At 45.4% G+C, this 17,866-nt stretch overlaps 1 protein-coding gene across 1 annotated transcript in view; it reads left to right on the top strand.

Annotated features, from left to right (window-relative positions):
* Nucleotides 1-17,866, top strand: part of CFAP61 (cilia and flagella associated protein 61) — a 324,874-nt gene that overhangs the window by 134,466 nt on the left and 172,542 nt on the right. The window contains exon 16 of the mRNA XM_004376425.1: nucleotides 539-673. Coding sequence (XP_004376482.1) covers nucleotides 539-673 — 135 coding nt within the window. The remainder of the gene's footprint in view (nucleotides 1-538; nucleotides 674-17,866) is intronic.

Here is a 17,866-nt window from a genome sequence, read left to right as displayed (position 1 = left end):
CTTTCTGGTTTTATCCTTTTATTTTAAAACACTTACTTTACTAACAATAGTCCAGCTGAAGTTGCCGTGGGTGACTTTCACAAACAGGAAGATTTTCGCACGTGCACTAGGTTGCCCCTTGGATGACATTTTTATCTATGTGTCTTCTTAAAGCAGAGCATGCCAACCAGGCAAAGGTTAACAGGACGAAGATAGCAGTTTAATGGGGTCAAATGAAGCTGATTCATGATCACTATGGAGAAGAATATCCTCCTGGGGAAAATACTTGTACTGAAAAATCCCATAAACCAAACCACTTGTTTATCTGCCATTCCCACAGAGATAGTAATGTAATTACTCTCGTAATTATCTTCATTAGTGTCAGGCATTATCTGCAATTCATTCCTCTGCTCCAAGAGTGTGTTTGTTTATTTGCTGATTTTTTTTCCTCTCCTATTTGGCCGTGTTGAGGATTTTGTATTTGTAAAGCCACACGCAGACATCTGTGCTCTGCTGCTCTGACATTCTCTCCCCTAAAATATAGATTGCTGTCTTTCAGCTCCAGAGTCCCTACGCCCACTCCCTGACATCTGCCCTTCATTACTTGGTTCCCGTACGACCACGACGACAGATTGTCTATCCTCTGGAAAAGCTTGGCATCAATGCTCCATCAAAGGAGGTCTCCAAGGATCTGGTGGGTAACGGGCGGCAGCAGGCAGGGAGGCGCAGTGCCAGCTCTCGCGGGCTTGGCAGATGGGGTGGCAGCACTGTCTTTGCGGAGCAGGCTGCTTCTTAATTACAGGGAGGCTGGCTCATGCCCTCACAAGCGGCACCCTGCGCAGGCTCCACGCGGCTCTCTGCCTCATGTGGTTATTTCACAGTAAGCTTGAAAACAGTAGCCACATGACCCCCCAGGTGACACTGCAGACGTGACACCGCTTATGGCTGCTGTGTCCCTGGACAGAGACGGCCTGGAGTCAAGCTCTGAGTAAGCCTATTTTTGACTTCTGTCCGTTTCCTGAAAAGGAGATTCCCCCTTTGAATGGATATTTTGCTTTCGAGGCAGTCAGTGGTCGTTTGCTCTTTGGGCAAAGCTGACAGGGCAAGTAGAGCTGACCACCCTGGAGTCTGAGCTGGGTTGGTTGAACTCCTCCACGGGGAGTAGGGGTGATTAACGGGATCACATTAGCTGCCCTGGGATGACAAGGGTTTCTGACCTTAAGGGGAATGGCTTGGCCACTTATTACCAGAACAGGAAAAGGAACTGCAACCAAACACAGATCTCATTGAAAATGGGAATGCATGTGTGCATGGTCACATGCTCATCTTCAGTAACTTTTCTTGAGAATATAATTCTGTCAAGGTGACTCACATATGGGCTTGTAGTTTTTATGCACTTCCACTTAAATAAGCTAAAAAAACAAACAAAAAGCAAGCCCTCAGTGGGCCTGTCCCTTGTGAGAAGAAGGGAAGTGGGAAGTCTAAACTCTCCCGGCTTACCAGGAGGCTCTGGTCAGAGGCAGAGAAGGCTTCCAAATAAACAGCTCCCGACCCCTCCACCTGCAGGGGGCGCCTCATTCCACGGCTCTGGCCAGGCCCCATTTTACAGACAGTGCCCTGAGGAGTGGCCCCCACCCAGACCCCACTTAGAGGCAGCCCTCACTTTAAAGGATAAATTTATATTTAAATATATTTAAATTTATATTTCTTTTCTAATAAGTTGTAAATTTACGTTTGAGTACAGACTGAACACAAATAATAATTCTCTTCTCCCCCCTAACTCTTTATTATGGAAAATGTCAATCATATACAGAAGCAGAGAGAATCTTGTAGAGCAGGGCTTCTCAATCTGGCTGTGGTGAAGGACCTTTTTTTTCTTTTTCTTTTTTAATGTACAGTCCGCCACAGGTTGATAATCTTTGTAAAAAGTAAATTACTAAAAAAAAGAGAGATTAAAAAACAGACAGAATTTAAGCCCAATTACTTTATTATTGGATTAACAATCTGAAGTTACTCTGTCGGATTGCTATAAAAGCTTTAGAATGCTTCTCTCCATCTCTGTACTGACGTCTGCATGGACCAGTAATAGTTGGCCGATGAGCACCTTTCCCAGATCATCCTTGAGTGTCATTGAAACCCCCCTATAGTCAGCACCCAGCTTCAACTCGTGGCCACTTGTGGTTTTTCTATGCCCCTACCCGCTTTCCCTTCCACCCAATTATTTTGAAGTAAATCCCAGACACACTTTGTTTCACCTGTAGATCACAGGTATACTCTTAAGTAGCAGGGTCCACAGTGTCTTAGCTAAGCTCTGTCCACTCTGGAGATACGAACTGCCTGAACCCCAATGGAGGGGCCTTGGGAGGGTCCACCAGGTGGTCTGTTTGAACAGAGCTCCTGGGAATGGACTCCACCTTTGGAATGAGAATCAGGACCCACAAGTTTAGTGCAAAGGCAGGGTCTTGGCATCACAGGGGTGGCTGTGTTCTGTACCTGTGAGCACAGCTCACATAGATGCATGCTGGTTCAAGGAGAAGGGGCTGCGGGTAAATGTACATGCTGCCCCGGACACTGCTCTGCAGTGCGGTAACAGACCAGGGTAATGATGAGAGACGCCGTCCTTTTGTGGCCACTGCTGAGGCACCTTCAAGTACAGATGGGCAGCACACCTGGGCCAGGAGAAGCCCTCACATGTTAGTGGCTGCATGTGGCTGGGCTGTCTTTGGTTGGCAGCTGTCCCATGGATATCAAGAGCACTGATTTTCTGAACATTCAGGAGACCCCTCCCCTGGGAATTTCCAGAGTTGGGGTACTTTGCGGAGAGCTGGAGCTCCAGGTGGAGAGAAGACCAGAGAAAACGTTTTATTTCATTATAATGGTCCTAACCTTACTGCCCAGATTGGTATGGTTTGAAATCATGGCTCACCCTTAGTGACCTTTTCAGTGGCCATCTCCACCTGCCGTGTCACACCAGAGCCCTGGCTTGTTCAAGCTGAGGCACAGGGTGGACTGTTTCAATCCGGATTCAGGAAGGCCACCACTTAACAGATAGGTGGGAAAATGGTAAGGCTGGTGTTGTTACCTGCTGCATTGCACTGGTTTATTCATACCTTCTCACTTATCAGCTACCTTGTTATCTGACATTTCACATTTATAACAATTGTAAAAAATCTACCATCCAACTATTTTGTGCATTAATAATGTACATCTGGCAGTAGTGAATGCCAAGGTGTGAGGCCAGAGTATTGCTGGCCCTGATGGTTAAGGTTATGTGTCAGCTTGGCTAGGCCATGATTCTCAGTGGTTTGGCAGTTATGTAAGGATGTAATTTGGCAATTATGTAATGATGTAATTTGACAGTTATGTAATGATGTAATCATCCTCCATTTTCACATAACACCAATTTTGCATAACAACCTGGTCTTTGGAACCTAACCATGTCAATAAGTGAGGAGAGGATGTATTGTATTGGTGAATTCTGACTTTAAAGAAGCACTCTTACTGCTATTTACTGTACTCATTCTTGAAAATGAGTTTTAGTTTTAACAGTTTTAGTAAAAAAGATTTAGTAAAAATTTTGTAGATCTTAAAAGTTTGATCAACATTAAAATACTAAATTATATTATTTAAAATTATTTTTTATCTTTTTAACAATTTAGAGGCTTTAGTGGTTTAGACTATCTGAGACCAGGTGACCCAAATAGACTTTTTTAGGATAAATTGCTGTATGTATTGTTTTCTTGGCAGAGTAAGTTGAACTGAACAAGGATGAGCAATTGTCATTACTGATTGACTTCAGTTTTCCCTTTAAATTTTAACATCTCTCTCCCCAACCCAGTGCATTGCACTCTATGCGGGCCCCTTGGCTCCCTCACTGCATCCCCACATTTCTCTTGCCAGCCACTAGCCTCTCATACCTTTTATCCTATTTAAACCATCTTAGAGAAACCATCCATTCCCTTGCTTTCACCTAGGAAGCCAATCTTCTAAGGCACAAATCACGCCAGGCATGAGTAATGGGATAGAAAGTGTTTCATCTCAGTGGGTTGCCAATTTGAATCTGGCACAAGCCAGCAGTGATTGAAATTCATCACTGCATGGTGAAAATATGCCCAATCCCAAGGCCCTGGTAGTCTCTGCCTGGCTTAAATGTTAGGTGTCCCTACCATGATACCTTCCCAATCATTTCTATTAACTGACAGCCTACCCCATATCATGTCATAAGAGAGGACATTAGAAAAACACATTACATCACACGTTACATAAGTAGGCTCCAAAGGTTTATATCTTCAGTCGACCGTTATGAGTTTATGGATAAGAAAGAAGGCTTTTTCCTGACCAAGACCATAATCCACATGGGCTAGACCTAGATGATTCTCTTCCTAGCATGAATGAGCCATCTTGGCCTGTGTATTTACATTCTGTGAATTTTTCTGATAACATTTTTGTTGAATGAATAGGCAAAGCCTGACTACATGAATATTACAGTCAGTGCAACGCTTGAAGTTTGGCTGAATTGACTGAATGGACTTTTTAATTAAAGGCCATGGAGCAAGTTGACCCATGCTTGCTTTGGGGACAGTTCTATGTGCAAACCTGTCTTCTTTCCTTCCTGCCTTCCTGCAGGGTTTCAGAGATGACGATGACACCGTCTCTGCCCTCAAGGAGCCTCTGGTCTAGTATCAGTATTAATGTGGGACTGATCTTATTAACCTTATTAAACCAGGGATGGAAGAGGGGCCACCACTGGCCATCCAGGTAGCAGGAGCCCAGTCTCAGGAGAAAACTTATCCACGGTGTCATTAGACCCATTTTTGTGGAAACTGGGAAGGCAAAGTGATTGTGTCCAAGCCACCATTCCAATTCCAACACTTGGATTTTAAGTAATTATTTGTCATACTTGTTGCTGTCGAGTCGATTCCAACTCATGGCAACCCCATTTCTTATACTAAACGCTAGGAAATCTGCTTTAAATTTAAAAAGGCTTTCCCCTCATTTCAGTATTAATAGAGGTTCTAAAATGACAATTTCAGTCACTTTATTTCATCTTGGTTTATAGTGTTCATAGGATTCAGTGTGAACTCGTTTCTCTCTCTCTCTTTCTCACTTCTTGGGTTCAGATTTTCTCAGGGCCAAATCAACCCGTCACCCTCCCGGATGAATCATACTTTCAGAGTGATCGACGTCTGTTGTTATTTTTTTGTGGTTATTTATCAGTGATGGTCTGTTTAAATCTCGACTAATGAATTCTTTGGAGACCTCCATTTAGATTCCGTGCATTTGGTTTCTTCACATTTCCCCTTTGTTCTCCTACAAAGAAAAATGACAGTTTATTTACCACCACTCCCCGCCGCCGCCCCCCCCTTTAGAGCTAAGTGCTGCCCGGCTTTTTCCTGGTATGTGATCTCTTGGAGAAGATGTCACTCACTGGCATTCAGTTACCCTCTGAATTGCCCCTTTTCATCTGGGCTGTTCTTCCCCAGTCCAGCTATAATTACCATCTGATGGACTGTTACTGGATACTGTTTCACTTGTACATCTGCCATGCTAGGAAATTGCATTATTCTCCCAGCACCTGCTAGATTTTCCCCAGCTTAATTGTTTCACAACCCTTTCCTTAACTTTGTAACTTTCACTGCGTGTGGTTGAGAAGTCCCTTGGTTGTGTGTGTGGTTAGAATCAGTTCTTCAGCATCTCTTTCGCAGAAGTTTCTAGAAAGGCAACCTCATGTTTTTCCGCACCATGTATACACTGATTATTATTAATGTGGCCATGGTAATATTTTATTGAAATAAAATTAACCCACTTTGATTCACCACTATGAATCAAGCTCGCTTTTTCAAAACACTTCTCAGCCATTCCCTACACGTTTACGCTACCTGAGGGGGGATGCATTTTCTTCTATTTATAGTGAACCCTTTTCTCTGGAGTTCCTAGACAATTTATGTAAATTCCTTCATTAGAGGTTTTTTTTTTTTTTTTAAATAATATGGGTTCTGTGGCCATTTTGTTCCCCAATTGTCTGAGCATTATCTAGTTTAGCATTATATGTATTACATAAGTAAGTGTACATCAGAATGATGTACATAAATCAGTAGTTTATTACAACTATTATAATTCTTCCCTCTTAGGAAGGTTACGAAGTAGTAGTAACAGCAGCAGCTTTAATAACCATATCTACTACTACTGCTAGCATGCGTTGAGCTTGTGGATTATCTTATTTAATCCTCCCATCAGCACTTGTAAATAGTTACTGCTATTATCATCCTGAGTCCCTGGGTGGTACAAACGGTTAAGCACTCTACCACTAGCCAAAAGTTGATGGTTCGAACCCACCCAGAGGCACCACGTCAGGTCTGCTTCTGAAAGGTCACAGCCTTGAGAACCCTATGGAGCAGTTCTGCTCTGCACACATGGAGTCGCCATGAGTTGGAGTCAACTTGATGGCAACTAACAACAACAATTACCATCCGTAATGTTCCTGTGAGAAAATAGGCTTGAAGGGGTGAATGACTTGTCTACATTGATAGAGCTTCAAACCTAGGCAGCTGGATGCCAAAACTCCTGACCTGAACCACTACAATGTATACTTTCTCTCCTTTTTTTTATTGTTGTAGTTTAAATGAAGTTTACATTTCAAGTTAGTCTCTCATACAAAAATTTATACATACACTGTTATGTGACCCTAATTGCTCTCCCCTTACTGTGACAGCACACTCCTCCTTTCCAACACTGATGCCCCAGGTCCATTCAACCAGCTCCTAACCCTCTCTGCCTTCCCATCTCACCTCCAGACAGAAGCTGCCCATTTAGTCTCTTGTATCTGCTTGAGCTAAGAGGCACACTCCTCACGAGTATCACTTTATGTCCCACAGTCCAGTCCAATCCCTGTCTGAAGAAGTGGCCTCGGAAATTGTTTTATTTCTGGGCTGGTAGAGAATCCGGGGGCTGTGCTTTCCGGGGTTCCTCTAGTCTCAGTCAGACCATTAAGTCTGGTCTTATTAGAATTTGAGTTCTGCACCCAACCTTTCTCCTGCTCCATCAGGGACTCTGTTTTGTTCCCTGTCAAGGCGGTCATTGGTGGTAGCCGGGCACCATCTAGTTCTTCTGGTCTCAGGCTGATGGAGTCTCTGGTTTATGTGGCCCTTTCTGTCTCTTGGGCTAATACTTTCCTTGTGTCTTTGGTGTTCTTCATTCTCCTTTATGCCAGGTGGTTGGGACCAACTGATGCATCTTAGATGGCCGCTTATAAGCTTTTAAGACCCCAGCCGCCACTCACCAAAGTAGGATGCAGAACATTTTCTTAATAAGCTTTGTTATGCCAGTTGACCTAGATGTCCCCTGAAAGCATGGTTCCCAGATCCCTAACCCTGCTATTCTGTTCCTAAAGTGTTTGCTTGTATTCAGGAAACTTCTTAGCTTTGGTTTAGTCCAGTTGTGCTGACTTCCCCTGTAGTGTGTGCTGTCCTTCCCTTCACCTAAAATAATACTTGTCTACTATCTAGTTAGTGAATAAACCTCACCCTCCCTCCTCACCCTCGTAACCATCAAAGAATGTTGTCTTCTGTGTATAAACCTTTTCTTGAGTTCTTATAATAGTGGTCTTATACAATATCTGTCCTTCTGTGACTGACTGAATTCACTTGGCATAATGTCCTCCAGCTTCCTCTGTGTTATGTTTCACGGCTTCATCATTGTTCTTTATCATTGTGTAGTATTCCATTGTGTGGATATACCATAATTTGTTTATCCTTTCCTCCGTTGATAGGCACCTAGGTTGTTTCCATCTTTTTGCTGTCGTGAACAGTGCTGCAATGAACGTGGGTGTGCATATATCTTTTTGTGTGATGGCTCTTACTTCTTTAGGGTATTTTCCAAGGAGCAGGATAGCTGGATCGTACAGTATACAATGTATACTTTCTTATCTAAAACACCAAAGTACTGATATCATGACTTTCATTATGAGAAAACCAAACCACAGAAATGGAAGATGGCTTGGCATAGACATTTTTGGTCTTTGGCACCAGCTACTTATACCAAAAGGTAGCCTATAGATAACTGGCTTTCCCCAGAGCAGTTTGGACTTTCCTCTGGGCTGAGTTCTCTCCATCTTGGGTTTGATGCAGTGCCAGCCTGACCTGGCTGGGCTCGAAGGGTAAGGAGCAGACATATGGGGCCAGGTTTGTGTGCTGGGGTCAGTTTTGGACGTCAGCTGATCTGGGGTGTCTACAGTTCTCTCTGTATCAACTTGATGTTACAAACTTGAGGAAATTATAGTGGTGGCTACTGCAACTGAGGAAGGAAGGAAAAAATCACGATCCCACATGTAAGTTACATTACACATTTCCCAAGATCCAGTTCCGTGTTGTGTGTGGCTTCACAGTGCTCTTAGAAAATGCTCCAGTAAATACCCATCAACTGAGTGGCTGATTGTTTGGGAGTCGGGGGGGAGGGGAGGATGTGTGTCAGTGACATGATCAACAAGCCCTGGAAGCTGTTTAGATTGGGCTGGGTTAGGGTGGCAAACGGGGCCTTTGGAGTATGATAAGAGAATTGTGGCAAGTAAAATTACTTCTTAACATCTCAGTATTGTTGCAAATCAATCCTACATCTCATCCTTGTTTTCTAGAATGAGTATTGTAGAACAAACCCCCTCTCCCCTTTGTTTTTACAGATTTTTTTAGATATAATTAATGTGCCATACAGCTTACCCATTTAAAGTGTACAGTTCAGTGGGTTTTAGTATGTTCATATATTCATGTATTTAGTTGTACAACCATCACCACAATCTAATTTTAGAACATTTCATCATCCAAAAAAGAAACCCTGTACCCATTAGCAGTCACCCCGCCCCACCCCCTTATCTCTCCAGCCCTAGGCAACCACTAATGTACTTTCTGTCTATAGATTTGCCTCTTGTGGCAAATTTATATTTCATATAAATGGAATCGTACAATATGTGGTCTTTTGAGTCCGGCTTCTCTTATTTAGCATAATGTTTGCAAGGTTCATCTGTGTTGGAGCATGTGATCCGTACTTCACTTCCTTTTATTGCTGAGTAGTATTCCATAGGAGTCCCTGGGTGGTACAAACGGTTAATGCAATCAGCTGCTAATGGAAAGATTGGAGGTTTGAGTCCACCCAGAGATTCCTTGGAAAAAAGGCCTAGTGATTTACTACCAAAAAATCAGCCACTGAAAACCCTATGAAGCATAGTTCTACTCTGACACACATGGGGTCACCATGAGTTGGAATCGACTCCACGGCAACTGGTAGTATTCCATTACATGGATATAGCACATTTTATTTACCAGTTCATCAGTTGAGGGATATTTGGGCTGTTTCCTTTTTTTGGCTACTGCGACTAATGCTGTTATAAACATTTGTGTACAGGCTTTTGTGTGGGTGTGTATTTTCATTTCTCTTAGGTATATACCTAGGAATGGAATTTCTGGGTCACGTAGTGACTCTGGAGCCCAGGTGGTACAGTGGTTAAAAGCTCGACTGCTAGCCAAAAGGTCCGCAGTTCGAATCCACCACCTTGGAAACCCTGTGGGGCAGTTCTTCTCTGTTCTGTAGGGTCGCTATGGGTCAGCATCGACTCGACGGCAAGGGGTTTTGTTTTTTTTTGGGGGGGTTATAGTAACTCTATGTTTAACAGTTTGAGGAACTGCCAAGCTTTCCCACAGCAGCTGCACCATTTTACATCCTCTGTCTTAGATCAGAGCCAGCATTCCTGCTAGTAGATGGTGACGTGCTGGTCAGCTGCACACACCGTGGGCGAGGGTGGCCTGACTGTTCTTCAGCTTCAGGAACAGAGCTAGCCCACTGCTCCACGAGCTTTGTACCCGCATTGCATTCGAAGGCTCACCACTCCTACAAGCTAGGCTTGAGTGCTTCTGAAAGCAGAGACTTTTCTAAAGGAAAATCTGCTCCCCCCACCCTTCGCCCGTCCCCGACCCCTCACCCCCTACCCCCGACCCATCCGCCCCCTGTGCCTCCGCATGCACCGTCACCCGCCCAGTCACCCCATTTAGGAGAACGAGGGCACTGGAGGGGTAAGATGGAGGCCTCGCTGGTGTCTTAAGATGCCAGCATGTCCTTTGTTTCAGTCCACCTTCAGTAGTGTTGTTGCCTTTAACAAGAGCCGCCAGCGCTCCCAACAGGAAATAAAATCCTGAGTCTTCCTGGATGCTGATTGGGTTCTTGCCACAACCCTGTAGGAGGAACACGTGCATTCTGTTCCCTGCAGAGCCAGGGTAATGAATGCCACAGAGGTCCAGAAGTGCCTCTGGACGCGTCAGCTGCCTGCTGCAGGGTCTGGAAGGCGCGACCCAGCGGCTCTGGTGGAACCGATGGGCCTGAGCTCCCGGCAGGAACTGGCCTTCCCAGCGAAGTGGCTTCTTCAGATCCGCCTTCAGGGAGGAGAAATGTCAGCCAGCACGAGGCTGCCTCGCTTTGTGTATTTTAAAGTAGCTGGGATGGAAAATGACAAAGGAGACCATTAGAACTGCAGCTGCCGAGTAGGGAAGTTACATCTTTCTGCCTTGATTGAAAAAAAAAAAGCCATTACAAAAGCAGTGCACATTTATGGTAGAAAACTTAGGAAAAAACATCAAGAAGGAAATCAGTAAAACCTGCAGTCTACCTATAGATTACCTCGGTTAATATTTTGCTATTTTTACTTCTAGCTTATTTTCTGTGAAAAAAATGCAAATTAGTTATACTGTTCATAGTGTTTTGAAGCATGCGCTTCCACTTAGTATATTATGGGCACCTTTACATGTTATTAAATGTGCTAAAATTTGTTTTTAACAGCTTCACTGCACTCCTGTGACTCACCAGCCCTCGGGGTCACTGAGTGCTTCCTCTGCTGGGCACTGCATCACGAGCTCTCCTGGGTTCTCAGTTCCCACAGAGGTCTGCGTGTCATTCTCCTGTCCTGCAGCTGGGGAAGCTGAGGTGTGGAGAGCTGGAATGCAGGGACCAGGACTTGTGGGAACAGCGGTGGAGTCCCTTGGTGTCTGTCTCCCTCAGCCCCGTCAGTGTGCTTAGTGGGGCTGGGTTTCCTCTGAACCCCCATCACCCCTGGGACAGTCCCTTGACTTTTCCCGTCATTTTTAGGTAATTAAAGTTGTGTGGGCCAGTTTGGGAGTTGATAGTGTAAGAGCTTGGCTGCTAATCAAAAAGTCAGCAGTTTGAATCCACCAGCCGGCCCTTGGAAACCCTATGGGGCAGTTCTACCCTATGAGCCAGAATTGACTCCACGGCAATAGGTTTGGGTTTTTTGGTTTTGGGCCACTTTAAATAACAAAACATGGTCTTCATTCCATCGGTTGTCTAATCTCTTAGAATATAACAATCAAACTCAGTTTTCATTCAGAGGTTAGACTCCCCCCCAGCACCCCCCCCCCCCACCGCTGTGTGTGGGAAACCTGCAGCTGGGGAAGGCGCTGGCGCTGCCCTTCCTCTCCCTCTTTGCATTGAGCTTCTATTTACTGTCTTATTATTTAGCCTCTATTTCTGTTCCTTCTGAAGCTGGACCAGGGCGAGGAGGAGTGACTGTAGGAATTTGAGCTGGACTGTAGTGTCCTAAGATGGTCCCTTGCTCAGCTGGGTAGACTGCTGTCCTCGTGACATGTGTCTGGAGTTTCTTCAGAAATTCCCATGACGCAGGCTACGCACACCTCCGACTTCGAGACCTGAGTCCCGTTGGCCCCTCAGGCAGGCCTACTGGGAAGGACCTTGGGTGACAGTTCCCACCCTAGTGGCTCGCAGGCCCTGCGCATGCAGTCCACCTTCCCCTTGGCCTGTCCAGCAGAGCTGGCCCGTCCATCGCATCCTACATGGGTATGCCACGTCCACTACCGCAGGGGACGCGTGAAGCTCTGCGGGCCTCCCAAGCCCCTGCTTTGTGAGTTGAGGAGAAATCTAAAGAAAAATCCTCTCGTATTTCCATTCTCCCAACCCTCTTATACCCTCACTGTGAATTAAGGGTTTATCGTTTGACCAGCAGTTGCCCGCCTACTTTGACATGTTTGTGGGGTGCTGCTTTGGAATGTAGCAGCTATGTGTCATGTGTTATTAACTTCCCCAAGCTGCTAAGTCGTGGCTCTGGGACCAGAACCATCTGACTCTAGGCCCCGTGATTAAGCACTGTGGTTTGATTAGCAGTTCCCTAGTGTTGGTTATTTAAGTTTTTATTCAAAATTTTATCATTATAAATGATGCTACTGTTTGTTTCTATTCGTAAGGTTTTCATTGGCTAATTTTCAGAAGTAGATCACCAGATCTTTCTTCCTAGTCTGTCTTACTCTGGAAGTTCTACTGAAACCTGTCCACCCTGGCTGACCCTGGGAATATTTGAAATACTGGTGGCATAGCTTCCAGCGTCATAGCAACTCATAAGCCACCACAGTACGACCAACTGTTCTATCATACATAAGGTCATTCTGAGTCAGAGCCGACTAAGAACAACAACAAGTATTGTTTGAGCACGTTCATGATGATTTCCTCTGAATGAATTCCTAGAAACGGTATTGCTAGGTCAAACGTAAGGCTACTATCTCTTTAATCAAAAAGCAGAACATTTTAGAATTTGACAATGGAAACTTGTGATCCCAACTTTAAGAAGATGACTGAGCTTTGCAGTCATGTCACGTTATCTAAGCAAACTGTCAGCCTGCAGAGAACCCTCTCCTCTTATTCATTGTCAGATACAGGGTTTTTTGTTTTTGTTTTTGTTTTTTAAATTGTGCTTTAGGTGAAAGTTTACAGAGCAAATTAGTTTCTCATTAAACAGTTAATACTATATTGTTTTGTGACATGGGTTGCCAACCCCGTGATGTGTCAACACTCTCCCCTTCTCAACCTTGGGTTCCCTATTTCCATTCATCCAGTTTTCCTGTCCTGTCCTGCCTTCTTGTCTTTGCTTCTTGGGCTGGTGTGCCCATTTAGTCTCATATACATGGATGAACTATGTGTGTGTTAAAAAAATTGTTTGTTTTATAGTCCTGTCTAATCTTTGGTTGGAAAGCCTGGTAGCATAGTGGTTAAGAGCTATGGCTGCTAACCAAAAGGTCGGCAGTTTGAATCCACCAGCCACTCTTTGGAATCTCTATGGGGCAGTTCTTCTCTGTCCTATAGGGTCACTATGAGTTGGAATCAACTCGATGGCAATGGGGTTTGGTTTTTTTTTTTTTTAATCTTTGGTTGAAGGGTGAACTTCAGGAGTGGCTTCAGTACTGAGTTAAAAGGGTGTCTGGAGGCCATACTCTTGGGGTTTCTCTAGTTTCTGTCAGACCAGTAAGATACAGATTTTTATATCTTGTATCATGTAATTGGGTGTGCAAAATGGTAGTATTCTTCCATTTTTCTCTAATTCAACTGAATCTCTGCTTTGAGCTGCCATTCCACCTGATGGGAGAAAAAGTAATCGATCAATTCCAGGTAAATTTAACCATTTAATGTTTAAATTGGGTCCAATAACGAATTTTTTTCTCTTATTATTTTGTACTTTCTCCTCATTTATCAACTATCTTGTTATCCAACATTTTGCGTTTACAACAATAGTAAAAAATCTACTATCTGACTATTTTGCACATTAACGACAAACATCTGGCAGTAACGAACACAGAGGTAAGAGGAGAGAGTAACACTGGCTTTGATGGTTAAGATTATGTGTCAGCTTGTCTGGGCCATGATTCTCAGTGGTTTGGCAGTTATGTAATGATGTAGTCAGCCTCCATGTTGTGATCTGATGTGGTCATCCTCCATTTTTGCATAACACCGATTTCACATAATGACCTGGTGTTTGGAACCTAACCATGTCAATATGCGAGGAGAGGATGTATTTTTGTGTGTGTTCAGGAGCTGTGGAGTGCCATGACATCTGAAGGGCAGGGAGAGGGCTGGGAGGGGATCTGTCTGGTCCTGGGGCAGTGCCTATTCTCAATGGCATCCATTGATTTCCAGAACTCAGGCTGTCCTCAGCTTGCCCTTAATATGGGCATCCATGCCCTTACCAGTCCTCGTTGCCTTCTGCAAGGGAATCCCCTCTTCTCAGTCTTGAGGCCTCTTTAGTCAGCCAGCTCATGCTTGCGCACTCGCTCTATCTCTCTGTGTCTCTCTCTGTCCCTTCACCCTCCCAGCTTCCTGTACCACCCTGGGCTTTGGGAAGCTCATGAATTGGCCTCATTCCCTTGCTTCCCCTGACACCACACTCACCCATCTCACTGTGCTCTTCCTAAGACAAGGTGCCTGGGGCTGTTCCCAGGAGGCACAAGTCTCTTCTCCTCTCACATTCTCTACTTTTATGGGCCTAACCAGAGAGGAGAGGACCTTACTGGCATTTTTCTCTCCTGTTTTCCCTCCGACTTTCCTCCTTCTTCCATCTTTGGGATAACCAACTCTGCTGTCACCGTGTGTTCTTCTGAAACCTGTCATTTGAGGCATCACTCTCACTTTTGGTACTCAGAAACCAAGCTTTGAGACTCAAAAATTTTCTCACAACCTGTGATCTGGTTTGAAACTCATGTCCTGTGGCCTGCCTGTCTGAAGGCCTGATGTCCCCTGGCTGCTGCCTAAAGCATAGGGAAGGGTCAGGAGCCATAGGGACTTAGCGAGAATGAACTACATCTGGGCATGTAAGTATATTACCCCCTACAGTGATGACAGTAATAGACACATGGGCTGCAGAGCAAGAAGGCTCTCACAGGGCTCTCAGTTCCCTCTGGCCCATGAAAGAATGATAAAAACATGACTCCTTTCATTACAATGTGATCTTAAGTCAACAGATGCGTATTTTGTAAAGTATTATAAATATAACTTTCAGCTCTTTTCGTTAAAACCTTTAGTGTGATACCTTGTGCATAAATTCTAGTTTAGCAAATAGGATATGATTTCTTAGAAGATTTGAAAGATCAGGAAAAACAACCAATAAGCAAGAGAGGTTTTACATTCAGATTGAGCTCCTGTAAACCCGTTGCCGTCAAGTTGATTCTGACTCATAGCAACCCTATAGGACAGAGTAGAACTCCCTCTAGGGTTTCCAAGGAGCAGCTGGTGGATTTGAACTGCCAACCTTTTGGTTAACAGCTGTAGCTCTTAACCATTGTGCCACCAGGGCTCAGGAGGATTAAAATCTTCTACAGTTTAGTAATTTTCATTAAGCAGTCTGAGTTTGGTGATTATCATTTTTTATACACTCACCAAATCTAGAGGGAAAATGGATCATTGAGGGCAAAGGATTCAATGGGTCTTGAAAACTGACATGACTTCTTACCTGGAGAGATATTCTTTCCAGTCTGGTGGCCACGCCGACTTGCAGAGGGAAGAAGGCTTCCCTCACTGTATATCCCTGTCACAGGAGCAGCTCGAAGCCTGCAGCCCACAGTCCCCAAACTGCCTCTGCTCTTTGGGACTGAAATACCTTAAGTAAGTATACAAACCTTGTCCCTGAATGTTGCCTCAAGATCATTAAGCTCAGTCAGGATTACTGATGTCATCATCTCCAGAGTAACCAACTTAATAAGCTAGAAGGAAACAAAAAGGATGACTTAAAACAGGGAAAAAAAAAAAAAAAAGAGGTATGGAAATAGTGTGGGAACCATAAAGGTTTTTTAATTGCTGCTTGTTTGCAGTATCAAACATGACTCAGTTACGGCCCAGGCAGGCGTGAGTCATTCAGTCGGTTGAAACCTATGGTAGTAATGCTAACTGACTAGACTCCAGCATCGCTCCTGCTCCATCTGCCGTTCAGTCATGTTCCAGGTTGTGTGTGTGTGTTTAATAGAATTCAGTGTACTGAGGTAATCACCCTGGTCGTGGTCACAATCACGGTGTTTATGGTAGCTGATGCATTTAGCCCAAGGAGCCATGCTTCCAGGGGGCAAGTTGGGCAGCCCTTCAGGGCACTAGTGTGCAGCTCCACTGGCCACACCACCCCTCTTTTCACCACTGCTCACCAATGCTCACTGTGACACCTCCATGGAACCAGCGTTAATCATGGATTTAAGAAATCCAGCTCAGCTTTATCTGTCACAAGTTGCAATGGAGCAGGTCACAGCAATGCTCTGAGTGTCCCATAGAATTACAAGCAGTGAAAACCACTCTGGATTGTTGCATTTGTTTAATGCACAGCCTTGCTCCCCACGCGCTGGGTCTTTGGTCCCTCTGTGTTGGTAGAATCACAGCTAGTGTTCCCCCAGGCCATGTGACATCTAACAGCTCACCACTGTCATCATGTCATGAAGAGAGACCGACAGACAGATAGAGATTCACCCCAAAGGAAAGGGCAAATGCTGGAGGCTGAAGAGTTTGGGGGTGGCCCCCCATGCCCAGCCGGCCTGCCTGGCCCACTCTTGGCTCTTGGTCCCCATTGTCAAACAGAGGGACTGACTCTGTCCCCCAGATCTCACCACTATCCCCCTGTGCTCTGCTCTCAGAGCTGTTTGCTCTGCAGGATGCTGCCTGGTGCCCAAGAACCCACAGCCCCACTCAGGGCAGCCCTGCTGGGACCTGGCACTCCCTTAAGCACGACGAGGCATGGAGCATGAGTGGGAAGGAGTAGCTGGGCTTCTCTTTCCCAGTTACCCTGCCCTGTCACCCCCTGTCTTGGTCATCTAGTGCTGCTCTAACAGGAGTACCACAAGTGGATGGCTTTAACAGGGAAGTTTATTCTCTCACAAGTCCAAATTCAGGGCGTCAGCTCCAAGGGAACACTTTCTCTGTCAGCTCTGGAGGAAGGTCCGTGTCATCAATCTTTCTTTGGTCTGGGAGCTTCTCTGCACAGGAACTTCAGGTCCAAAGGACACACTCAGCTCCCGGCACTGCTTTCTTGGTGGCGTGAGGTTCCCATGTGTCTCTGCTCGCTTCTCTCTTTTATATCTCAAAAGAGATTGGATGAAGACACTATCTAATCTTGTAGACGTCATCAGTATAACCTTATCACAGTGATAGAATTTACAACACCTAAGGAGATCACATATAACCTCATCATAGTGATAGAGTTTACAACACATAAGGAAATCACATCAGATTACACAATCATATACAATACTGGGAATCATGACCCAGTCAAGTTGACAGATATTTTTGGGGTACACAATTCAATCCATGACACCCCCCACCCCCACTGGCAGAAGTAAAGATCTTCACAACTGCGGTGTTGAAGTGCCTCCAACTGCCTGCTTGGGGAATGCAGGAAGAGAGCAGGCAGGGGACACGGAGCACAGTACCTCCTTCCAGAGACTCTCCAGGCCCTGAGCAACCAGGTGCTCTCTGTCTCTCACACACATACACCATCCCTGACCCTGGAGTGGTGTTCCCATTCTGAGCGGTTCTACCCACCATCAGAGGGCAGGGGGAGATGACAGGCTGACTCTGGTGATCTGTTACCCTTCCTGGGCTCCTGTGGCCAGGGCCTCCCAAGAGCCAGGCCGCCCCAGCAAAAGCTAGGTGGATTGGTACCTCACCCCCAGCCTGCTTCTCCACTCACCAGAGCATTTCCTCAGGTGTTCTGCTTTTTGCCCACAACTCTGAGACCCATCATGGTTTGGACCTACCTTTCGAGGGAGAGGGAGGCCTTTGCCGTTCTTTGTTTCCCACCTGCCCTCAGGAAGTGCGAGTGCCCGTCACACCCTGCCTGTGCAGACAGGCTCCTCTGCCCCAGGGCTGCACGTCCAGGACTGCACGGCACCACTGGTGCGGAAGCATGTTCAGTCGGTATTCATTGTGTGCTGGCCACGTGCTGGGCCCTGTTCTTGACAGTTGGGATACAGCAGGTGAACAGATGCCTACTGTCCTGGTGCCTACATTCTAGTTGGGGGGTAGGGAGGCACTTGTTGCCATTGAGTCGACTCCCACTCATGATGACTCCATGTATGTC

This window comes from Trichechus manatus, unplaced genomic scaffold (assembly GCF_000243295.1).
Source record: "Trichechus manatus latirostris isolate Lorelei unplaced genomic scaffold, TriManLat1.0 scaffold00042, whole genome shotgun sequence".
NCBI lineage: Eukaryota > Metazoa > Chordata > Mammalia > Sirenia > Trichechidae > Trichechus > Trichechus manatus.
This window is presented reverse-complemented; position numbering and strand designations above follow the sequence as displayed.